Here is a 26,212-nt window from a genome sequence, read left to right on the forward strand (position 1 = left end):
CATCCAGAGAGCAGGCAATGCAGCTGCTATGTAGTCTTCCCCGGTGATTTAACTCAACCCATATCATCTCAGGGCTCTGTCTTTCTAGCTTTCCTGAGAATGCCAAAAACATGTTTTTGGAGTAATGGATGTGAATGTCTCCCTAGAAAGAATATTGTATGACAACTCACTCCTAGATGCTGAGTACCAGCTGTTTTGTTGCTGCTGCTCTTGATGTCTTGCAGCAAGTTGCAGACTCAACCATTTCCTAAGAGGAACAAGAGCACAGAGAATATCAGCCTCCCTCCTCCAGCTTTACAGTGCACTAGGTATGATGGAATACACCTGAAAATTGATCTGACAAGCACCATCTTTACACAACCTGGAGCAATAGCTTTGATGACAATTTCAGTTGTCCCCTTAGTCTTGCAGAGCCCTGAACTTGGTTTGCTCATCTAATTGTGTGATTTTTGTCTTTTCCATTATGGCACTGTGGTTGGGAGCTTTTTGCTTTTTGGCTCACTGCTGTAGCAGATGTCCTCTTCTGCTTTTTTCAGAGTAGAAGGCTGGTCTTTATCTCTTACAAAAATGATGTAACTGAGCTGTTGTTCACCATGCTGCAAGGAAAATAGGATGGAGAGCCCAACTTGAATACACAGGTTACTGAGCCAGTGGCCTCTACTGGTTCTGAAAGCCAGTACAGGCACCGAGGGCCTTGGCACGTGTCTCTTGGGTGCATGGACAGCACCTGCACACCACAACCAATACAGGATAGCCACAGGAGCAGGGCTCAAGCACTTGTGCTGATCACAAAGTCACTTGTATAAAGCCAGTTGTCTCTGTATACTCACTAATGGTTTGTGACAGCGTCCCTCCATCTTCCTGAGGGACACTAGGTCTAGTTAACCCAAACTGAGTTGAACATCTGCTAAAACTGACTGTCTGCTCAGCTTTGAGATTCATAGCTGATGGATTTTCTGCTTGGGGTGGTCAGTTCGGTACCTCAAGAGAGTGCAGAATTCTTTCTCTTCTTCAGGCCCTTTCATCTGAAGTGCAGTTTCTCCCCTTTCCTCTTGTTTCTGTTTTTCTGAACTCTTGTCTGCTGCTGCTGTGACATCATTAGGCTTCCGAAGTCTCGCTTTCTTCTTTTTTCCAACAAAGCTTGCTGTCTTGTTTGGAAATCTCTTGAGTTTTGTGCCCTAAGTTCAACTGCTGTGTTCTGTAGGAAGGTTGACAGACTTAGCCAAACTATTTTCTTTTACCTTCTGTGCAGTTATCAACAAGGGGAAATAAGAGACTGCTTACAATTTGGAAGTGTGCTGCAATTCTGAGCACAGAACTAGTATTTCTCATGGACTGTATAGCAGCACTTCCAAAATGTAAGTCAGAAATTATAAATTGTACAAAGCTGATTTCTTCAAAACATTATTAAAAGTCTTCTAAATGAACGTGTACTTGAATAGAGCAGTATCTGCCCTTTCAAAAACATAAGTATTCTATATTTCTCTTTTTCTTCCCCAGTTCTTGGTTAACTCTTTCCAGTAATATTTAATAGCACATCAGTCATTTGATATCCATCACTCAAGAGTTGACCATGTATGCAGTTTACTGTCTGCATTGCTGCAAAAATGCATATACATTTCTTTTGGGTACCAAAGTAAAACATTTTGAAAACACAAGGGGCTTCTTTTGTTGTGGTTTTACTGGTGTGAGATTTTTTTGTTTGTTTGTTTTAATAGCAATATAACTATTTGAAACTCAATATTTGACAGGTTAGATCTTTTCTAGCACAGGTGTCAGTCTTTTCTAGTCAGGGGATGAAATGCTTTGCACCCTGGCAGTCTGTTGGCTTATCTCTGGACCCAGTCTAACACTGCATAGCTAACTGGCAAATTTGTTTCAGAAACAGGTAAGTGTTTGTGCTTCAGAGGGCCAGTGCAGTGGTTAAAGACTTGATGATGGCTGCTCCCAAGCAACAGTAGCTCTCCCTAGCTCACTTACCTTTGCTTTGTAATGAGAAATATTTGTGCACTGTCTTCTGATCCCTTGGCTCACTAAGTCAACATTGGAAGATGTCACTAGAAAGAAATAAAGTATGAGAAGGAAAGATGAAAAGATCTTGTTCTTATTCTACCCAATTTAGATGACTTTTTTTAGGCCTGCATCTTATGTCCTGTAGTGCTGTTGTAATGTGATTTAAAAAAAAAATAAAAATAAAATTGGCTGGATTTGGTCTTATTTGAAAACAATATTATTTTTCCAAAGATGAGATTTTTCATGATGGGTATGCACATGGGGAAACGAGTTCAGTAAGAATCTTGCCACTGACATTAGAATTTCATTTCAGTTCTCTCTCCAGTGCGTTTGGTGAACAGACAAGTAAAGCAAATTTAGTAGACCTGAGCAAGATGTTGAAGATGCCCAGCTTTGTTTTGAGTATATGTAAATGTCTTCTACATGAACATACTCAACCAAGTTATCCACTGTGCTCTAATGTTACTTTTGTTATGTTAGTGTCCCAGATTGTCTTTTTCATTGTGCACATGTGAAAAAATTTTAAATCTCTTTCATTGTGGTTGAAAATACAGCATTAGAGAGGAGGAGGCAATGGCATGTGATCTCACATGTTACAATCAGGCACATCAGTAATTTTACTAACACCATCACCATTAGTGCTATGATATGACCTTAGAGTTTGCAAGAAAAGGAAAAAAAAAAAGTCAAAGCCGACCAAAAAAAAAATCTGCATTTTCCAAAAGTGTTTTCCCTCAGCGTTTTGCAAAACTTATATAATAAATCCTTAAGATACTAAAACCCTCACTGTTAATGCTTCTATTTTCGCCTAAGATTGTAATTCTTGAATAATTAAGAAGTTTGAAGAATGTTTCTGGTTGATGACTTTAGAAGACCTAATCTGAAAAAATGTTTTTGTTACAGAATACTGAAACCAAGGTGGAAGAGGCAGCTAAAGAGAGTCCAAAAGCAGCAAGACTAACACAGCAGTCTTCAGAGGACAATGAAGTATTTGGTGAGTTATTCAGACAATTGGAAAATGTTACTTGATCTGTTTGTTTTTGTGTGTGTTTTTTTTTTTGTTGGTGTAGCTTTGTTTTGTTTCATTTTTTTTGTTTGTTTTTGTTTTGTTTTTTTCCTCTTTCCAAAAAACAGAAGAAATAATTCCTTTAAAATCCTTGTCATCTACCTGAGCGTAGGCAGTACAGCTTCAGAGATGTGGAAAGGTGGAGAAAAGGGTGAAGACGAAAACAAAGTGTGATCTAAGGTCTGAAATGTACCATCTCTGAAGAAATATTTATAGTTGGTCACTATAGAGGAGAAAGAGTGAATGAAAGTCTTCAACAAAGTTAAAGATTATATGGTGAGAGGGAAAATGAACTTTTCGCTGTCCCTGATGGATAGACCAAACAGCAATTGCTTTAAATTGCAGAAAGACTCAATTAAATGTTGGCTTAGGGAATCCTAAAACAAATACTGAAACATTGGCATGCGTCATCTAGAAAGTGTGGAGATTCATCATTGCTGGCCTTTACAAACAGGTTAGACAAGTAACTGTGTAAACTGATATAAGAGAGTTCATTTTGTGGCAGAAGGATAGACTGACTGTCTGATGACACATGAGGATGCTTGGAGGCCTAGATTTTAGATGAGCTTCTCTTGCTGTGATTTTTTTTTTTTTTCACAGGCTTTGCTGATAGCTTTCATATCAAGACTATATTTGGCCTCTTCTTCTGCATTAAGACTGCAAGAAATAGCAGGAAACCTTTATTTTTCCAACTTTACATAGATTTTATGATAGTGGAAGTCCACACACAAAACAAAAACAACAACAACAAAAAAAAACACCACAGTAGTCAAAAGTTAACACAGGAGACACTGAAGATGTGTCAGTTAATGTAATATTTAGCTCCATTATGTTTTGGATTGGAAACTACATCTGCAAAATCATGTGGATTTTATTAAGGCTGACTAGCTTAAAATTTTGGATGATTCAGCTATTTATGAGTACAGTAAGGAATTATTTTTGTTCTTTCTAGGTACAGAAGGAGTGGAGCATGAATAACTAATTTTTTCTTACTATATGTGGAAACAATGCATGTCCATTTAAACTGGTTTGAGCTAAACTCATCTTTCCTCTATGAGCTAATGTAGTGTGATTAGCACATGAGCCTGAATTCCTGGCATGAATTCTTCCAATACTGATCATACAATGCCAGTGGCTGAAGAATCCACAAGTGGACTTAAGTGGACATAAGAACTAGGTTTCAACTTCATTAATTTAGTGGTGAGGCTTTTACCTCATTTCCTCTACATCTGTTCCACCAGTTATTTGCAGCAGATCCAGTGCTACTGGTTACAGAGCCCCACGGCACTGTATAATGCGCGTCTCAAACTGCGCCCTTTCTCGGTTCAGATCTCTCTAGTGCTTCTCCTGTGAGATGGATGGAGACAGCAAAGCAGGAAGACTTCAGTCTATTTCTTTCTACTAGTGAAATCTCAGGCTTTAAACAATGCCTCCGAGGCTCTGAGACCTCTTCTTTAGTTTGATCACTAGCTCCAAATAGTAGTGAACTAAACCAGCAGTTAGTTGTTCAAACCTGTGACACGTGTCACATATGGGGACTGTGAAATTTATTAAAAAAATAAAAAATAAAAGAAAAAAGAGAGAGAGAGAGAGAGAGAAAAGAAAAAGGGGTGGAGGGGGGTTAGGGAATTAAAAAACATGAAGTTCACTGTTGGTACATTTAAAATTATTGTCCAATGATCACTGTGCAATACAGATTAATAACCTCACTACAAATTCTAATTTTAGAAGGTCAACAGGCTGTGTCCTACCTGTTCTTACAAGCTAATGATTTACTAACAAATTGTGAAATATTTCCATGTTCTAAATCTGTGAACTGAACGGCTTATCTAAGATAAGCCAGTGATCAACCTTTGCTAACTTGGCAATACAAAAAGGATAATTTCTTTCCAGCTCTAAAAATGGTCAGCATCTTGTATCAACCCTTTTACCACTTTACAAATGAAGTCTCTGGCTGCCTTGCTTTCTAAAATTAGATTAAAACTGGCCGGAAAGAAAGAACTGACAAGTATAGTGCAAATAGAGTGTAATCTTGTTCTTGTTGACCCTTGTACAGTGAAGAAATCAAAGGCTGAAGGTGCAAAGGCAGTCACTTTAGAGTGAGACTCCCTGAGAGTCAGGAAGGTCGTTTTTTGCAGGTACAAGTTTTATGTCTCCGAGAATGGCACTGCTGTACGTAACTGCCTTTCCCTGCCATTTTGGGGCAATTTGTTAAGAGATTCAGACCCAACATATAGTGGATAAATGAAAAGCTTCAGACATCTCTCCATAGGTGAGGAATTTGTTGTCCTGAGATTTAAAAGATTAGATTACAGGCCCTGTTCACTTCTTCTCCCTCTGTTTTGATCTATTTCAAGCCGTCCTTCATTTCTTTCTTCTTTCTTTCTCCCTCGTGTTGCTAATTATAATGAGTGTCAAGTATGCATCAGGAGTTGCTTAATTTATAGCTTCAGCTTTGACTAGAAAACCTCTTCCGAGGAATTTTAAATAGCCTCCAGCCTCTCTGGGAGGCTGCAGTGCAGCCTTCATTTTTCACATGCATCACTGTCTTCTGTGCTTCCTTTTGCACAAAAGATCACTTTCCCTAGCTTTATCTGGACAATGCCACCCCCTACAGAAAGGTTAGCACAAGGAAGTGAAGGATTCAATTCCAGCCTGAAACAGCCACCAAGCTCCCTTCGCAAAGGGGGGTTGTGCGCTTCGACTCATGTTGTATTTCTGTGCACCAGCGCTCAGCAGGCGCCCAGAGTCTGGACCCCTGAAATCACTGTGGCTGTCCCTCTGTACTGAGCCACCCGGTGGCAGCAACTGCCAGTCCCCAGCAGCCCCCGGACTGCCCGAGCAAAGCAGAAATCTCTAAGCTTCCCTTCTCCAAGGTTAGTATTATCTTGGGCCAGGTGACGAGGTGATTTTTTAGAGGAAGGGAGCCCTCGGTATAGTCGACAGCGTGGAATGTATGCAAGTGCTAGAGGCTGTTATACACAGAGGGAGCTGTACTGCTTGAATATGTCAGTGTTTCTTTTGGAAGTACGTGCTTCTAGAGAAAGTGTGGTTTCTGCAGTCCTTACCAGTTGGGTGTGGTTTTGGAGGCAAACACAGTATTACTGATTGAAAGTGTTGTGGTGATAAAGAACCAAGTGTGGATATCTCTTTCAAGTCTGCTAGACCCAACAGTGTTCTCTGTAAATATGAGAAAAGATTGATCCATCACTGGGGAGGGGCCCCTGGTGAGTGAACATGAATGTCTATTTTATTCTTCATGAGTTGGATTTGGGAACTATCATTTTGGAGGGTGTTTTTGTTTGTTTGAGCTTTTGTCTTTAGTTGTCCTTTACTACTAAAATTTTTACTGCTATATGGCTGAAATGCCCTCAGCAGCAATGGAGCCCCATTGTTCCAGATCCTTTACACACACAAAAAAAGGTGAAAAAAAGTCAGATTTGTACTGTTCTGGAGAACTAAATCTCATTGGCAGTGAACTTTTAATACAAAAAGATAGAGTGGAGAGAGGGAGCATAAGGGTAAGAGAAAGGGAATCTAGTCTGTATGATAATGGTATGTGTAACTATCAAATTCTGAATTAACAAGAGTTAGTTTTGTTTGGCCTTTGAAAGGATTTTCTTGTGACACCCAACAGAGTTCTGTTGTCTGTTCTACACTGAATATGCATCTGTGATCTAGAACTGTGCTGTCCTGCTGCTACAAACTTCTGCTGAACTTGCACGTAGCCAACATGGTCTCTGTTGCAACCAGTATGTACTCAGAAAGGATCGTGAATGACTCAGTACAGGAGAGAGATAAAATATTGCTGGGATAAAATATTACTGTGCATTTAAAGAAATCGATCAAGAGGTGACTGCTGGCTTTGCTTCCAAAGATAACTATAAAATATTTCTGGATAATTCAGAAGCTTATTAGATCCATTGCGACACTACATCTGTGAGGCAAACGTTGGGGCCAAACTGCCTGTCATCCTGACTGAGATCGAACCTTCCTTTGGTGCAATCCTTAATGCATTAGCTTGGAGAAGGACAAATGCAGGCTTGTACAGATAGGTTTTTGCTACTGGGCTGAACACATAAATTACAAAATTACAAGTTACAAAAATTACGCTCAAGGGAAAATTCTCTGGGGGGAACTGTGTTACGTTGACAGCACATTCTCTTTGATAGCACACTTCAGCTTTTCATATCTAACTTTTCAAGATACAGTAAATCATGATATCCTCAAACAGGAAAGTTTCCTTTCTACTGAGATCAGGTTTTTTTTAATGGTATGGGGGAATTGACTGAAGTGTGGTTCCCCATGGCTTTGTGCTTTGCAGTCATCCCTATTGAATCTTACCGCATGGAATTGCGCTGTGGTTTTCTTTGGTGGTGGTTTATTTGGTGTTTCTTGTTTGTTTCATTTTTTGTTTGTTTGTTTTTAAAGGGGCCAAATTAACTTTTCTTCTTAAAATATCATAACTATGGAGCTCTTTTCCCCCTTTTACTTGAGCAGGAGGTAAGTTCTGTTCTGCGTATGGCCAGGTGGCACTGAACAGAGCACCATCTGTCATTCTGCCAGCTTTAGCTGCAGTGCCAGTAGATCCTGAGGTAGGTTTTGTGTGCAGAGCTCAGGGTTACAGCTCAAAATTGAGCATTCAGAACAATCCCACAGCAACCCCCACTAACCCTGATTCATCACTTATGTGCTGACACCCGCTGCTCTGTCCTACATGTTAAACTCCTGTGGATATTTGTCTAACCCTACACAGGTGGGAGAACTGTCTCCATGAGATTGCCATTTGTTTTGACAGGCATAGGCATTGTCGCTATTGCTTTTTGACTTTTTCTTTTTCTTTTTCTTTTTCTTTTCTTTTCTTTTCTATCCCTATTTAAAAAGGGAAGGGGCAGAATGAAAAGGAAGGAGCTGGAAAGATTTTGCATCTCCTGGCTGCACAATCCCTTTCTTGGGAGGTGATGTGGTAGTGTCAAGAACTTGCTAAAAGCTGGGTGTTACTGTCGTTCAGTGACCTTCTTACGAGGAAGCTTCTCTCATCGTAAACACGGTCGGTTGTGGGACACAGGCTGTGACTTTAATGCAAAATAATGGCAAGCTGATTTCCAGCCACAGAGGAATATTTGTGGATAGCTTTAAACGGTATCATACAGCTGTAGCTGGTCCTCATAGTAGATTGCTTGGTTGTGATGCTCAGATTTTGGTGTCTTGGCTTCTCCAGCTGCATTTGCAGAAGTACTGGCTCATCAAGGAGGAGATGCCAGGCCTGCTCCCTCCTCAACCCTTATTTCATTCACCAGCCCACTTTGCTTTGCCTATCCAACTCTAATCTCTGTATCAATTTTATACCAAAGAATAGGGGAGCTCAAATGAAAAATAACATGAATGTGAGTTTAAATTTTAACTTTCAAAGTTTTCCTGTGTTATGACAAAAGGAACAATGGCCTTAAGCTATGCTATGGGAGGTTCAAGTTGGATATTAGGAAAAATTTCTTCACTGAAAGGGTTGTGAAGTATTGGAACATGCTGCCCAGGGAAGTAGTTGAGTCACCATCCCTGGAGGTCTTCCAAAAAACATGTAGATGTAGAGCTTAGCGACATGGTTTAAAGGTGGACTTGGCAGTGCTGGGTTAAAGGTTGGACAAGATGACCTTAGAGGTCTTTTCCAACCTAAATGATTCTACGACTCTATGAAAAAAAGAAAATCAATCCAGTGAGACAGCAGACTGTCCTAAAATAGATGTTATAGCCATGGTGCAGTTATTCCCTATGGCATGAGAGGGAAATGGGGGAATTTAGTAGTTTTCTGTAATTCTGTAGTTCTTCATTATAAGGTAGGAAATCATTCTGTTGTTCCAGCTGCTCACGTTGTCCTCATTGTCTTTTTCCTTTTCCCAGTTTCTTGCAAGACTTGACCTGCCAGAGACCACTGGTTTATCAAAATGACACCAGAAAGACTGGAATAATTTTCTGAGCTGGAAAAGATTGATTTGCTTTTCAACAAAAAATTGTTTTGCATTTTTTTTCTGTAGTGACTGGATCTCAGAAATAGGAGATGAATACTGCTTGTACCTTTCCTTTTGGTGCATTTTTTGTGCCCACCTAAAGCTTTTTTTTAGGGAAAGCATTGATATTTTGTTCTTTTAAGATCTTCACATTTTGCAAATTATGTGTAGGAAACCTTGCCCTGTTTCCTATGCAATAGAGAACTATTGTGGTGAAAAGAGACACAGAGGATTTCAGAGACAGCACTTGGCTGATCTTTTTTGTTGTTGCTGTTTTCAAGTTTGAAGCTTTTATGAAGTACAAATATTTGTATTTTGATGTTAATTCTGTAATTTGGTGATGGCTTATTAGGTGGCTACTCATTTTTATGGATTTTCTTTTTATAATAATAGCATTCAAGGATTTTTTTTGCTTTTATTTTTTTTTTCTGGCAGCCATTTGATGCTTTAAACAGTAGTGGTAGCTCTCGAGCATCTAACTAGTTAATATGCCAGTCAATTAATGTAGTGTTCTATGGTAACATCTAAACCCGTGAGATTACTTTGAACACAGCACTGATGTTTGCTGCAAAATTAGTGCACGAGCATTTTAACAAGTCTGATCCTGTATGTTGTTTTTTTGTTGTTGTTGTTGTTTTCTCATCTGCACCACACACAAGCTACAGGCATCAAAGAGGCATAGGATTTTTCTCTTTCCTGGGGACTGGGTTTGTTACTAGATTCATTAGCAAAGGCAGGGACATGAGCCAGTGGTGCCTGCTGTACTTTCAGCAGTGCTGGCCTGGCAGGGTTCTCTCCCTGTAATTTGTCAGCATGATAATAGTTCAATAATTGAGTTATTCATGAATTTAATGCCTGCTATACAGTGTACAGGATCTGCTGAATTTTTTCCCCTTGTTTATTCAGAGTGAGTCAGTATTGTTATCCACAGCACACATTGTATCTGAATGTGAAAGTTAAGATGGCTAAGGGTGGCCTAATGTCACATGCTGCTCTGTCGTGATTATGAGGCCTTCTGCTAATTAGCTAACCATGAAAACAAGTTACTCCTTTCCCAGTGTATTTTGCCTTCTTTGTCCTGTCAGCAGCCTGCAGCCCAGGGCAGTGGTCTGTTTCCACAGAAGAAACAGACTGCTCAGTGTTCTCCGCTACTGGTCCCTACGTAATAACCAGTTTGGTCAAGGCAGGATTTTATCTGCAAATGAATTAAAAGTGCTTCTGATAGATTATTATTTTGGGGAAGGTAGCTGGGATAATGCTGTTCTCCCATTTCCAGTGTTTTTTGTTGATGGTGGTTTGTTTGTTTGTTTGTTTTTGAGGCTGAATAAATGCTCAGTTCTGGTTTGAGTAAAGAATACTCCTCCGCAGGCCAACCACACTTCTGTCCTTTTAGCTGAAACAGATGTTGTCATTAAAGTTTAAATATGATGTGACTCACTTTTGATGTAATGCCTAGGAGAAAACCAGAGGTGTTTTTTTGTTGTTGTTTGTTTGTTTGTACAATTTAGTATGAGAATACATGCCCAGAAATGTCAACTGAGATTGATAATCCTTTTGTGTCTTAAAAAAGTATTACTTTGACTTCCTGCATAATAAGAATTAAGGAATTCCATTGGGTAATTCCTAAATCAAATCCATAATATCCAATTTAAGCCGAAGTCATGTCATATGGCAAGAATTGTGTGAAGACAATGGATTCTCCTCAGGCTTTTGGTTGCCAGTTATCCTGGTTGAAGGTAGGCACTTTGCTGAGGGTGTGTGCCAGGGACTGTATCCCAACATAACCTGTGGCTGCAGGGCTGGGCTCCTTTGGGCTGCCTGTAGCACACATCATGGGAAGGATCCTGAACCAGATTTTATCTTGGGTAGATACTGAAGACAGAATTCAGTGGGAAAAGGGGGTACAGAAGCAAATATTTCTTGCCCTCATGACCACAGTAAATCAGTATTAAGTTGGTGCCTCCCATCCAGTGTGCTATCAATAGGGTGAAATTTCAGTTCCTTGTGATTTCTTGTCAAGATTAGATAGGGCTGAGTTCTGGCTTGGAGCTCTTAGTGCTCCTTTCCACTCACACCTCCATTGAAGCTTCAGTCATTGGCAGCATTACAATGAGCTCTATTTACTTTGACTAAACTGTGGAGATAGAGATTTGAGCTTACAAACCAAAAATCCATCAACCTGACCTTCCAATACTGAAAGAGGGGGGTGGTTTGGAGTATGGAAAGTTGTGGACTTTCTTTTAGGCTCAAGGTGTTGCCCAAAAAGCATGGAAAGGAGGTGAGAAGGGTGTAGTAGCTGCCTTCTCTCTGCCAGCAGCTGTTCCTCCCTGAAAGTACCAACAGATGTGTAATGGGTGTAGATCTCAAAACATTACAGGGAGAGCTGAGCAGCAGAAAACCTTCTGTGAAAGGATTGTGACAGTGGAGAACGACAACAAATTGTAAACACCCCTTGCAAGTTGTTTCGGTGCTCAAGTGACCCTGACAAAGTATTTTTAATTCTACGCTGTGTCAATCTAAATGATGTTTGGTGTAATGTATAAAACTTGTACCTGTGTCCACAGGACTGAAAATGAATCAAATGGTGGGGTGAAAGCTGGAGAGTGAAAGCAAGAAGGAATGCAGAGTGTTTGCATACAGGAAAATGCTGTGGGACTTGGCACCTGTTGGCTTCCCCTTGGCACTGCCATCTCTGTACCACAGAGCTCTGAAACGCCAGGACTCCAGTACCCTGTCAGGCAGCAGCAAATCCAGTCCGTACTTGAAGCTATAGTTCAAGCAAGCTGTCTGTGGTTTGGCTTAACTCCTTAAAACACACACCTTGGCACACCAGTTCAGTTCTGTGGGCATGCCAAGTACCCATTTAAGTGCTCATAAAGAGGCCCACAGCAGAAATTCACATCTGAGGTATCTATATCTGATGGGGAAAATAGAAGTGAAAAGGACTAGTATTTGCGGGTGTGCACACACTGGTACTTGGACAGAAACATCCTGGTAGTGACAAGACTGCAGTTGCTCCCAAGCCTTGCGAGCAGCAGCGAACAGCCACGATAATGCTGCTCTTTCTTTTCTGTGCTGCTGAGAGCAGGCTCGCTCTCTAGAGTCTCCCCTGTGAAAAGCCAATAAAAAGCTTGGCTTTCTCTAGACCTTTTAATATTCTTACTTAATTAGAAGGAACCATATTTTTTTCTTCTGCTGGATGGAACGTATCTCCATCTGAACAGGAACTTTAAATTAGCCTGAGTGATATTTAGTAGCTGTCATCCGTGGAGGCTTGGTTTTTGCTTTTGTTTACTCCTTGCTGCAGCATCTTAAAATTACTGCTGTGTGAGATATTAACCACGGAGAACTGACAGTGTCTGTGGTAGTGCTGACAAGGAGGACTGCAGCAGAAATCAGTGTTTTGGAGACTAAACTCAGTTGTTTAAACAAACACGTGTATGGCTGCTGTTGCAAAAAATATTTCTAAATCTCTTTTTGTCTCAAGTGACTGCCACAGAAATTGGCTACAGGTAAAAGAAATTCACAAGAGATCTGACTTCTGTTCTGAAAGATCTGTAATAAGATTTTCTTTTTAATCTTTGGGGAAGAGTGAGTGAATATGCCTTCTGAAGCAAAAGAATGATAGGTTTTGGATACCTGACTAAGTCACCACATAACATTAGTATAAATAGACTTGGTTTCACTGAAGTCAGTGGAGACAAAATGAAAACATTGATGCTTCCAAAACAGATACTGAACTTTTGAGAAAGTTTTCTGCCCTGAAATATTCAAGGAATCCCACTTAATTAATCAGGATGTAGTGACTCTTATTTGCCTTATCTAAGCACGAGCTTTTTTTATTATTATTATTTTTATTATTTTTTTTTTTTCAGTACAGTAACTCCACTGATTTCAACAGCTATGCAGTGATTATATCTGAGTATTTAACAAGGCAGATGCTGATCTTAGGTCCATGGGGGGTGAACTTCTCAACCTAGCTAGCAGACTTGAGGAAACCATCTGTCACATCAGACATCCTGCACGCTGCCGAGACAGCTTCAGGCAGAAAGAACATTTCCATTTTCTTGTCCGTAGATGTGTTGCAACCCCAAGTCAAACGGGTAGCTGTGGGACTAAGTGGATTAGGGGAGCTGCAGTCTATTCAGTAGAAAATTCTATTTGTGAATTGCTGAAGGGCTAAGTTTGAAGTGCACTTCTGACGTTTATTGTTGTAAGTTGACTGGATTTTTTGCAAAGCCTATTCGAGCTGGAGTAGTTCTAGATGTGATGTAGTTTTGCCTTCTTCAGTGTCACCTATTTGTCAGGTCTGAAATGTTTCATTTTTTCATTTTCCTAAGCTAAGGCTGTGGAATGAGCAGGACTTTGCAGTGTTCGTAATGTTATTCTGTTGCCTTTTACTTTATTTTAGGCTGTCCTTTGATTTCTGTGTTACATTTGAGTTGCTGGTAAAGTGCCTGGTGGAAGAATTTGTCCCCCTCTGTTGTAGGGGACAATGCCTAATGAAACTAAACAGAGGAACTGCCCCAGATTTCAGCAGATTTAGGAATAGACCTTGAAATATTGCCATGATTTTCTCCTCTATTCCTAAAGTATCATAGTCCAAGTGCAGACTCGTTCTAGCATTATTTCAGTTATTGTTCACCCTGCAGAAGCACCTAGCTGAGGACTAGGACCTCGTTCTTCCCATAGATCAATAATCATAAGGGGAAGAATAGAAGAAAGGCATTCTGCGGCCGTGATGGTTGACTCCCCTTTCTCAGAGTAAGTACTTCCTCTACCAGTCAAACTACTTTTGCACCGAGGACACTGTTGCTCTCTAATGTAGTACAAGAATCAAAGTGCTGTGTTTTTAGCAGGTGAACTGCAGTTAGAGAATAAAGCCTGTTCTGCCTGGGAAAACTCAGTAGCACAATCACAGCATCACAATTACTCTGATTACATGAGTGCTTCATTAGCACCCTCTGTACATGCTATTCCTCCTCTGGACAGAGTGTGAGCTGCACTGTTCTCCCTGTACCAATATAGCTCTGTGAGTCAGTTTTCCCTGAAGGCAAACCGTTAAATAATTTCTCTTTCCTATTCATCTAATCAACAATCTTTTTATATTGACTCGCAATTTTTCCTCCAATTGTAAGTAATTGTAAGGGTTGAAAAATGCCTTACTAGTTTGAGTTACATTTTTTTCCACCCACGGGGTTTTTTTTTGTTTAACATATGCGTTCATTACAAATGTCTCCTACGGTGAAAATACGGGGCCTTTTTTTAATAGATTTTTCTTACATCCCTTGTAAAAGGGCCCTTTTTAGCTCTACTTAAAATTTAGGTGCCTATTACATGATTTCTGAGACTGAATGTTCTTGAAAGTTGTTTTTGAGATTCCAGTAAAAAGAAAGTAAGAAAAAGAAAGCACGCAGAGCTGTTCCCTCAAGAAAACGTAAGTCAATGTCTTGAAATCAGCATGTTGCTCAAAACTGCATGCTGCTTTGGCTAGTTATCCAGGATCCTGGCCTCTTTGTAATAAATCACTACTGACATATACAAATATCTGACTTTTCTAGTAGGCTCCCTGTGTTTTTCAGCATATCATAATTGTGTTCTTTATCGGGAATGAAGTGTGAGAAAAGGCTTATGTTTTCATTCATGTGCATGCTGAGTATAAGCTGGTTGGACACAGGGAGCTGTTTAAAATTGAAGCATTTCCCCCATCATCTATATTAGTCTGCTTGTATTGCCATAGCTGGGATGCACAACTGCTACTTAAAGACTTAAATATTTTTAGGGCCAGATTCATAATTCAGCTTTTCTGATTTAGATACAAATATAGCCCTTTTAATTTAACAGACTTCTTTTTGTTGAAGAAGTACAGCAACATTTGATCCACATGATGCTTTTGCTTATTTTTAATTGGCTTTTTAAATTAATGATTAAAAAGGATTTTGATATGAAGGGTCTCAGTCAGAAATTTGGGCAAAAGAGATTTGAAATGTGTAATTTTGTGTGATTTATAATTTTAGAAGAAAAAATATGTATAAAATAATTATATTTTAATGTGAGTGAAATATCCCAAAATTTCTTGGCCACAGAAGTTTTAATGAGGTCACATCTTTCTGAAAATTGCAGTTTATTTGCACAAAGTGTAGGTTTTTAAAAGTCCTTTGGATCTTCTTGAAATGTCATGTTTACAACAGTACATTTATTTTCAAGATAATATTTGCACACAAAAATTAGTAAGCCTTGTTACTGGAGGGGGAAAAAAAGTTGGATTGTGTCAGGCTGTGTTTATGCTCATTTCATGCACTGCATATGTATCTATTTAATTCACAGTGGAATCTAGGCTGTTTTGTGTGTTAATTGAGGATGATAATATGCACACGGTAGAGATGCATAGACAATTGCTTTGTCTCCGTTGTAAACTGGGAAGTGTGTCAGTCTTCTGTAGATTTTAGTACACAGTATTTGAGTTCTTGCCTGTATGCTACTTGTGCTAAAATGACATGGATCAGAGGTGGTGATTGTTGTTTTTAGTATTATTTTATGAATGTATATACAGGTAAGAGGCTGAGCACTTTTGAGATTACTGGTGAATAACAATTTTTGTAACAGAACAATTCAGGAATCATAAAAATGCATCACAAGACCATCTTAGTGACTTGAAAAATAGAATATCGTAAAAACAAACTTGAGAAGGTCAGAAATAAAGTATATTTGTAGGAGATGGTAGGATAAGCCAGTGTGTATTAACCTTGTGTTTTGTTAACTGCGTTATCTGTGTGCAGCTTTTTAGCCTGGTACATGTCTTTTAGAGTAGGGGTATTTGTTTATGTACTGTCTTGTGTGTTATCTGTTTGTACTAACAGCCTTGGATAAAAGGCCCCTACAGGCTTCTGCCCATGGCTTTTGGGAGAGACACATGTACCTGAGATTTAAATCATGTCTGTATCAATTCTGTCGTTCTTAAAAATGCTTCAGTATTTGACACACAACCTCTCAAACTTGAAATCCATACGTAAAGGCTCTCTTGTACACTCACGCCTTCAGACTTAGCCTGGCGGTCTGCAAATTTAGCTGTCATCAGACAATGCAGAAGATGAATTCCAGGTCTCTGAAAAGCTTTCACTTAAGTTAGCCTGCCCACAGTTCTACCTCAGCCTTTATACTTGATAGCCGGCCTATCTCTGATGATCTCAACTCCCAGGGGAACATGAGAATAGAGGCATTCTCTGAGTGCATGAGTGGTTAGAATAACACTATGTTTAGCGATCAAATGAACGATCCCTTTGAGCTTTCGAGATAGTACCCCCTCTCACAGGGCGTCGGAAAGCATTTCTTTAACAATTATGCAGCAACAAAGCACAATGGGATCACTGGTTGCCATCATTTCTTTCAGAGGAGAAAAGTCAGAGTTTGTATATTACCTTCATGTTAGGATCTCAAATTCAAGCAGTTCGGCAGGCAGGGAATGCAACCATAACCTGCTGTCGCATCCCTGATGTTAGTGGAATAGGCTGCAGCAAAAACGTTTAAGATTTTTTTGTATATTAAGACAGATTTTCTTCCAAAGTTGTCACCTGCCTGCTGCTTGTTCCTTTCAATCCATTTTCTGTCCTGCCCACTTTGCATTAATCAGGTTTAAAACCCTCCTGGTGTAAACAGAAAGTGAATTACCAACTGGGCTTTTCCTTTGCTCTAGGTCATTTCTCCAATGTATTGTTCTTCCTATTTAATACGACTCATCTCCACTATGTGACTATGGTATTTTATTCCTGTTGTCTACTCTCATGTATCACCAGTCTTTTCCCTGTGCTTTGTTCCCCATGTGTTCTTCTCACGCACAGCTCCATTTCTCTCTGTCAGACCTTCTTTTGCGGCATTTATGTCCTTCCATCTGGCTGCTTCATTCCTTTTCTTCATTATTTTCTTCCCTTCTTTACACTGTGCTCTTTCTTTGCTGCCAGGGGTCAAATCTATCTCAGTTGCTTTCTAGCAACTCTCCTGAACAAACACCCAAATTTCTCCTTGGTTATTAATCTGGGTATTGCCACAATTAACACAACTGTGCTACACAGTAAGTATTACTTGTTCCATCTCTCCTTGTATCCCTGAATCGTTTTTTTGTTTTGTTTTCTTTTAAAGTCCCTATATTAAGGGTCAATTTTAAAGTCATTTAGGTATATGTATTTTTTAAAGGCCATTCTTTATTTGTAACAAACTGACCGGATATATCCTAAATGTGAGATCCTGCAAGCCATGTGCCAGGAAATATTCCAGGTTTGGACAGATGAATTACTGTTGAGATGACTTGGGTTAATAGCACTGCTTGGGGCTGTTGTGACCGTTCTGCTGTAATAACAAATTGTAGTCAAAAATTGAGGCCTCAGCCTTGAAAAAGAAAGTTTCATGTGAAAAGCTTCTTCTAACAAACTATATTCTTTTCTGAAAGAACTCTGCATAGTCTGTGAGTCCTTAAGCCGATTTTGGGCCTAAAATGCACAGAATGAGAATGCATACAAGCACACTGCCTTTCCCAATGGTAAAATAAATTATAAATGCAGCACTAGGTAAGTTCTGTTACAAGTTGGTCACACTTTCCAGTGCTGAAAATATCATCATCCCTACAAGTCTGCTCAACAAATAAAAGAAAATCAAATCTCAATTAAAATTGGAGTCTGACCTTGTGTCTTTAATCTGCTTACTAGACAGGGTGTTTTTATTTGCAATTGCTTAGGAATCAGAATTGTTTCATTAAGATTGTGCCAGCAGGGATAAAAAATACTTCTGCTATAAAAATATCACTGAAGTATTTGCACCCTAAAATACATTTCACAAACCACAGATCACTTTTACATTGCAATTCACAGATCTTCTTAACCTACTGTGACTGAGCCTCTGTAGCTGCTACTAATAACGTGGAATTAGGTATCTTGGTTTTATGATTATCTACAGAACTTTTGTTAAATGGTTTTAGCAATACACGGCATCTCTGAAAAGCTGAAAATTAAAGAAAGCAGTACAGGCTTGCCGTCTGTTTCCGTAAGCATGTAATAGACCATTTGGCCAATTTACAGGGCTTGAATGTGTATATATTCAAAGGGCAAAGGAATTAGCTAACCTGAGAATTTCTAAAAATGTTCAGTAAAGCCGTTCAGTAGTGGTATTTTTATTTTTTTTTATTTTTTTTTTGCTTTGAATCTGGAAACAAATATTATGTTTGTATGTATAAACGGATGTGTGTGACACAAAACTGTTGCTCAGTTAGACAGCAGTACAATGCATATATATATATATTCTCTGTTCTTTTGGATGTTCACATTACCTAATTTTTTTCATCCTAGAAAAGGAAGAATAGAAATTAACAGAAATTAAGATCAGGTGCTTATATTTATTTATTATTATTATTATTATTATTTTGCTAGAGCAGTGCCCACACCCCATTAAAATCTCAAAAGAGGCTGTAATCTTAAGCAAACCTGCCAGTTCTGAATCTTTGTGTTGCAAAACATGAATATGACTATGTGCTTATGAGGCTGGGGTTGGTGCCTTCCTCTGGCTCTTGACACTTCTGGGTGATGGGGAGGGAAGAGCAGCGAACTGGATGCAGGGTGACAAGTGACATCCCAATGGGTGTTCACACGCAGTGCACAGCCTCGGAGATGCTACGTGAGAAATCACAGTTGTAAACTGGGTGAAACTTAATGTGTTAGCGTCTTTTTATCTTTCTGAATACGTTTGCTGAAGCAGTATCTGGATTAGCCAACAGCTAAGGAAATTGAAAGTGCCGTTTTTGTGAGATAATGTTGAGGTTTCTGAGTGCACATAACTGAATGTGTCAAAGATTGCTTTTCACTTTAGTGGACAAGGTGTAGAGAATTCAGCAATCTGAACAGAGTTCTGCACCTGTCCATGGCTCATAGGCCTTCGTTGTGGGCCTCAAGTTAATATTCCTTGTGTTTGTTAGCTTTACTGTTTTGTTGTTTTATGTGTGTTGTTTTTTTAAAAAAAATTCCTCTCTCCCTGTTCATTACATTGCTGCTGCTGCCAGCTTGCCATCTTCAGACCAAGGAGCATCTTTTTACTTCATGCTATTTATCTGTGCTTCAGGTTTATGTTCACTTTTTAGGAAAGGGAATGAATTTCAGTCTCAAGTCATATCTAGAGTCTTGGGCCATTGCTATGTCTGGAATCTGTCCTTATTGCTGGTGCTGGTTTTAGAAAACTTTTGCTCTGTTAAAGCATCTTATTTGTCATCAGTCTTTGTGCTCTTACTAGCCCAGAAAAATCCAGTATCAGCTTTTAATTGTATATGACCTGTGGTATGTGCTACTCTGCTTCAGAACCCCTCTGTGCTACTAAACCCAGCCAAATCAGGCTGACATATGCTTGCAGCTTCCTTGGTCTGAAATCGAGATCTGGGTAGATTGAGACGTTTGTAGTCTGCACTCCTAATGAGGTGGTTGATTTTAAACAAGAACTTTGCTCCACTGCACAAAGGTTAAACGTTTCTTCATAGAAAAGAGATTGCTGCAAATTTCCTGTGTTGTTATATCTTGTCTAAAAGGAAAATTGAAGTCTGGGTTTTATTAAAGTAGAGCCTCGCAGTGGAATTTTAGTAGTGAAAGAGGCTGGCTGATGGTTGGCTTTGAGCTGTTCATAACAAGGAAATGCACTTTGTTGGAGTTTGCATTGCTGGAGTGCCTGAGGCTGGAAATGAGGATGTATCAATTTGATTTTATAATCTTTATACATTGTCTTATGTTTTGTTTTGTTTTTTTCTTTCCCACCAACTATATATTTATTCACCTAGCAGGCCTGGGTGGAGGTACCTTGGACACGGTGTTTTCAGTTTTTGACTTGGAAATATCTTAGAAGTACTAAAGGAAAGTTTAAACAACTATTGCCAGATTTAGTAATCAAATTCTAAAGAGCCTACCACAAGCTGTGCTTTGTGATCCCTGCTGAATAAAAGCCACATGCATTTCTTCCTTCTCAATCTGATTTTCTCCTGTTGGAGGAGAACATGTCTACTAATGAGTCTTTTAGGTAGCAACAAAGTGCTGCATAACTGTGATCTCAAGGGAGAAATCCATGCTGGTTTTGATTGTTTTGTGATGGGAATTTAGCATATCCACTCTTCTTGGCATCCTGCTGCAAGGTTCTTTCAGTATATAAACAAGTAGGTTTAGTGTCCGAGTCTACTGCTGACCTTCTTTTCCTTTTTTTAATGTATTTTGAGTCTTGTGGGTTAGTATCTTGCTTCAGATTTGAAATTTAAGTAACACAGATGAAAATACATGACAAATAGACAGCATATTACCCTATCTGTTTAAGTATGAAACTGGTAAAAAAAAAAAAAAAAAAAAAAAAAAAAAAAAGACGAGGGGGGAGGGATTCAAAAAGTTAAGCAAGCAATTTCCATGGTGTGGGTGGATTTTCTGAAATACCCAAAGTAATTTTTTTTAATGCTCTGGAAGAAGTATCTGAAAAAACATAACCCATATATGTTGTAAATAATGAAGAACACTAAGCAGAGAGGTGAGCGCTACAGAATATCCTAAAGCGTTTCCATGTTCACAGCTAAAAACAAAATTGTAAATGGAAGGACTAGAAAAATCTCTGGATCATGCAAGTATTAGTCTTGAACACTCTGCCAATACCATGGTCTGGGAGCTCAGATCGCAACATAACTTGACATTTGGGAGTCCGTGCAGGGTTTTTTTGACAAGTTGAAGTTCAAAATAACTGATGTATGGCTGTACGTGAGCTGAAGCTGAAAGGTGAAGTACTGACACCTCTAAGCTTCTCAGTTTGACTGGAAATAGTGCCACCAGCTTTGTGGCATTTTGTGAAAACAATACTAGGGACAGCCAAGTGAGATTGCTGGAAGCACGTGTACAGCAGCTGTCTGTAACATCCAGTTTCACTTGGCTAAGCCTTAATTTTGTACTTTGCTACTACTGTGTTTTTTGAGAACACTGCAATCTCTTTGGAAAGGCTGGTTAAGCAAAACATGCCCCAAAAGTAGAACTCAACAGCCATTGGTTTACTGCCAGCCCCACCAAACAACCCATTTCAAACACAGCCCATTTTCAGCATAGGGTGATTAAATGTTTTGCTTGTTTGCTTTTAATTTCCATTAGAGTTTGCTGCCAAAACAACCTGGGATACCAGTGACAAAGCTGAAAGTTTGCTCGCTAGCAATTACCAATATTTGTCTTCAAATGCAAAAGTCTTTTCCAATAAGGAGGTGTTTTAGGACACTGAATACACAATGTTTAGAAAAATTCTTAATTTTAATTTTGGACACCACTCACTTATAAATTGTTCCAGGTGAATGCATTGCATTGCAAGCTGCAAGAACAGATGTAGCAGCTTAAGGAAAAATGTTTTTGTTATGCCTGTTTGAGGCAGGAGGAGAGGAGAAGCAAAAGAACTGTACAGGTACAGAGGGTGAGTGGTGATGGTTGCTAAACAGGGCGTCTCCTCCCCCTCCGGCAGCTGGATCTCAGTCTGAAATTCATGGCATGTCTCTCTCACATTGACCATGATCATGAGTGGAAAACTGAGGGCTTGGCTCAGTCCTCTCCAGCTGCTTGCTTCTGACGGACACAATACCAGAGTGTTCACATCCTAAGTGGGGTAGGAAAGTTGGCTGATCAAGCACATAGCTGGTCCTGGAATCTAAAGACTTACTTCTATATTTTACAAGTCTTTCTTGCTGAATGATTTATATGTAGGCTATTAAAAACAAAGAAATGTTTCTCTCTTCTTTTGAAGTGGAGGAATAACCGGACACAAATGATGCCTCTAAACTGCAGGACCCCAGGGACACTTTCCAGCTCTTTCTTGGGTCTGTGTGCTGGCTTCTCCCTGCACTCATATGCACGCAGTCCCTTCCTTCCCAGTTCTGATTGCTTATGTCTGCGTTTCCATCTCACAGAAACCTGAACGTTCAGGCTGATGACAGGACTTCAGAGCTCACATCCTGCCCCATAGTGTCGGCACAGATATATAATCTGAATACATCAAATATAAAAATAAATAAATAAATAAATAAACAGGATAGGCTGTTTTTCTACATTCAGATCACTGGGGGTATGGATGAGGCTGTTCTTATTTTATTTTGTATATTTTATTTTATTTTTAAGATTTACAGCAATTAGTAGCCTCGATCAGTTTACAGTTTGTGTTTAGTGGATGCAGGAAAGACCTAAGGAATGTGTTTTCCAAGTGGGGGAACATGTTTTCCATGTGTTTCCCACAGTGCTTTCCAAGCAGGGATCAGCTCAGTTCTGAATCATGACACTGAGCTATTCCTGTCAGATGTGTGAAGCCAGTAGTCCCTGATACATACACGCCTTTTCAGAAGTAGAAAACTTTCACTCAGTCATATTTTTAAGACTTAACAAATTGTGTAAGGCAAACAGGCTTTCTGTAGAGGAGGAAAAGACATTGCTGAAGCTGTTTTCTCTGGTATTACTGGCATCACTGGCATCTCTCCAGTCAGCGTTCAAGTGCAATGGTATTCATTTTTTTCAAAAGCAGAGCCTCTTACTCTTTTTCAGCTGGTGTTATAAAACACCAAAAGATCGTCTCTTCAAATAACTTTTTCTTTTTCCAATCAATGACCTTTTAACTCTGTTTCTTTTTATTATTTTTTTTTTGAGTCGTTCTCTGGCTACCGTTCAAGGCATATTTGAGCTAGCTCGCTAAACCTGCTGCTGATATTCCCAAGTTATTCCCGAGTTAATGCTCACACTGTTACTGTTGGAGAAGCTTTTTCTTTCCCTGTGAGAAGCTTCACTGGCAGAAGGCAACCTGGCGCACTGATCAGGGCCACGGTGCTGCTGCACTGGAGTGCATCCACCCTTACCTTGTGCTGACATTTATGAATTTGCTTGGAGTTTGTTAAAGGAATTACCTTTATTCAGGCAGCAAGTAGGCTGGCATTTACCAACAACCTCAAATTTGTGTGTGCACATGCAGATTAGTGGTAACAAAAGGCATCTAGGTGCAGAATTCAGTAGTTGTATTGCACACACTGCCTCAGGTGTATCTGTGGCTGTATTGACAGTGCTGTACAGATTCATTTCTTTTCATCAAAGAATGGCTCAACAAAGTTGAGATCTGTGGTTGTATCCATGCAATTATGTTACGTCAAAGTGCCTGGGAGCTGGGGTGGATGTCTCAGGCCCTGCCACTTGTGTGAACATAGATGGCTTGTAATGACTTGGAGACCAGTGGAAATAATCTTCAGGAAAATGAGCAGATCTATACTGAAGCATGAGCACAACGGTGGCTCAAGATTAAGCAATCTTTCTGCTGGCAGATGGTGGTGGTCATGATTGTTAGCACTCAGCCTGCCCCCTACAACTTCACCCACAGTGCATTAGTGAGAGGCTGACTGCTCTTCTAGTTCACTACGACTGTATGCAGGAAGCTTGAAGTCTTTGTATGAAGTGTGGCAAGCCTGACAGTGAAGAGAAAAAAGATGTAACCAGCATGACTTCAACTTGCAATCATCTAGTCAAACTGTTATAAATCCTAAGTCAGATTTCTGTTAGAAAGACTAAATGCCAAGCTAGCAGTGTTTTACAACTACAAGTCAAGTTATCCTGTATCATCTTCTCATTTTCTATATGTGGTGCACCACACTACTTATACCATCAGTAGAAGCACAGGATGATTTCACAATTACAGATTTCAACCAAGTTGTGTCAGCCACCGGCAAAGAAAATATGGTCCTCAATTTGATTCCTTTCAGGCACAAAGAAAATATTTTCCTTGTCAGAATAAAAAACTCTGAATTCAGGAGCAGGGGGATGTTCTGTTCCAAACATCAGGTCTCTCCTGATTTCTTTGTTGCTTGATGGGCCTGTCTTAATGTCACAAGAAGGGTTGTCAAGAGGAGGTGTGGGTAGAGAGGTGGGAATTTGTTTCAGTAAATGCCTCTTTACGACACTTTCTGAAAGGCAAGCAGTCAGAGCTTTAGGCTTGTGCAATTGGAAGATTCTGTCCTAGTTAGGAACTGCTTGCGTCCTGTAAGAAGCAAATCTCTTGGTTTGTTAATCACCATGTGATTGCTTTCTTGTTGCTTTCAGGTAATACTATCCCTAGTGGGCTTCTCTGCTGCTGGAAGGAATATCCTAGAGGTTCAACCCCGCTTCTAAGTGCCTCATTTTATTTATGTAGTTAGGATAGCTCACATGCTGGAGGCAACTTTGTGTAAACCACAGTTGCAGATGGAAACAAGATGGAATCCTCTATTATTCTTGCACTTATCAGATTGGACACTGATTAGTTTTCTTTCAGCAGTGTTTGAAAGCCAAAGGTAACAAAGGAGGACTCCACAATAACTGCATTTGGTTTGGGTTTGGTTTATTTGTCTTGTTTAGCATTTTGAGGCTTCCAGGCTGCAAGGGAGCAGCAGCAGTGGCAGCCCAAGCAGGAGAGGCAAACTGGGACCCTGAGTGACAGCAGGGCTGTCATCTCACACCAGAGAGCTTCAGCCCAGCAGTGCCCCAGGAGTAGAGCAGAGCAGGACCAGGGATGGCTGTCAGGGCTGGACACCATCTGGTGCCCACCAGGCAAGCGTGCAGTGGTGAGGCAGGTCCCAGCCTGGTAAGGCATGAGGCATGGTTGTCCCTGTAGCATCCCCGAGGGTGTCACAAAACAGTGACTCGTGGCCAACCAGCCCTGAAGGCTTCTTGCTGCTCTTTCTCACAACTAAGCAATTTTCCAGCAGTCTGAGCCCAGGCAACGGTCACCCTGTACCAGAGCTGACCTCGAACGCTGGCAGAAAAACTCCTGGGTTTGTGGGGGAAGGAGGCTGCAGAGCCTGCTGGTGCACTCAGTGCCCTGGCAAGATGACTGTGTGTTCAGTAAGCCAGGAACACAAATCTGGAGACACATGGGCAATTTTCTAGTTAACTTCTTCAAGCACATGGCACTCTTGGAGTCTGTGCCCCCCCTTGGAAGGCTCCACCAGTTTCCCAAGTTTCTCCAGGTATCCAAAGTCTGTGATTCACCACAATGGACTACATCCTAAATTAAGAACTGAACCAAATTACAAGAGCTTTATAAATAGATTGCATTATTTACGTATTTCCAAAGGACACGCACACAGAGTGTAGAGTCTGTTGATAGGGGAGACTTCTTATTTTGCCAGACAGCCACAACTTGTGGATACAGAAATGCCCCTGAAGCATTTACCTGGAAAACAGATGACCTTTCATTTTCAGAGATAACACAGCTATTTCCTGCCTATGGAGCATTTTATACAGTTTGTGAGTTGTCTCCACAGCTTCCTACGAGGTAGAAAAATGAAAACTTCCTGCTGAGCACATTGAAGCAGGGTTGTTGTGTCTATGTCATAAATGCACACTGGCTTGGACATGCAGGCACACACACATGGCTGCGAATCCCAGGTTGGGGCAGCACAGAGGCTGCTCCAGGCACCAGCAGGGTGCCAAGGGATTTGGCAGGACTTGGGCTGCCCTGCCTGCAAAAGGGAGGCGAGGTATTGCCTGGCTTCCCAGGCTTGCATCTGCACTTAGGGTAATGGGGAACGTGCGTGTTTAGTGTACTTGTACTGCCCTGTCATGGTCCTGGCATGACCTAACAAATTGCTCGCAGGCTCTGTAAATTGTTCTGGAAGTGGTTGTTTTCCTCTTTCTCGTGCATCCTGGGTGGACTGAGAGGAGCATCCCCAGTTAACGCTTGGAAAAATGTGTTCATACAATATTTCAGATTGTGCCTTTATCGTGCTATAATTTTACTCTTTACAACTAATATTTCTTCTTGTTGAGTGTGTTCTTCTTCACATAAAAAAAAGTGACTTTATTTTGCTATTTGAGCATGTATAAAGTTTGTGAATTCTTTTTTCTTTTCTTCTCTCTTTTTAATAGCTGTAACTCCCACGAACTGGTACAAGGCTTGGTACTGTGCAAGCAGTTTTTCACTCTTAGAATGCTGCTAATGAAAAGCAGATATTGTGCAAAGTACCATCGATCACTGCCGCTGTTTTATACAGTTTGTCACCATTGTTCGTCGTATAGCATTGAGTCACATTTAGGACTATGGTACAGCTCACAAGTGTTCAGCAGGGGAAAAAAAAGAAAATATTTTTTAT

At 40.1% G+C, this 26,212-nt stretch overlaps 1 protein-coding gene across 2 annotated transcripts in view; it reads left to right on the forward strand.

Moving 5' to 3' along the window:
- The window catches only part of MBP (myelin basic protein), an 88,218-nt gene that overhangs the window by 25,596 nt on the left and 36,410 nt on the right, over positions 1–26,212 (forward strand). For both annotated transcript variants that reach the window (XM_035318131.1, XM_035318132.1), the window contains exon 2: positions 2,917–3,007. In XM_035318131.1, coding sequence (XP_035174022.1) covers positions 2,917–3,007 — 91 coding nt within the window. The remainder of the gene's footprint in view (positions 1–2,916; positions 3,008–26,212) is intronic.

The sequence above is a fragment of the Oxyura jamaicensis genome, chromosome 2 (assembly GCF_011077185.1).
Source record: "Oxyura jamaicensis isolate SHBP4307 breed ruddy duck chromosome 2, BPBGC_Ojam_1.0, whole genome shotgun sequence".
Taxonomy (NCBI): Eukaryota; Metazoa; Chordata; class Aves; order Anseriformes; family Anatidae; genus Oxyura; species Oxyura jamaicensis.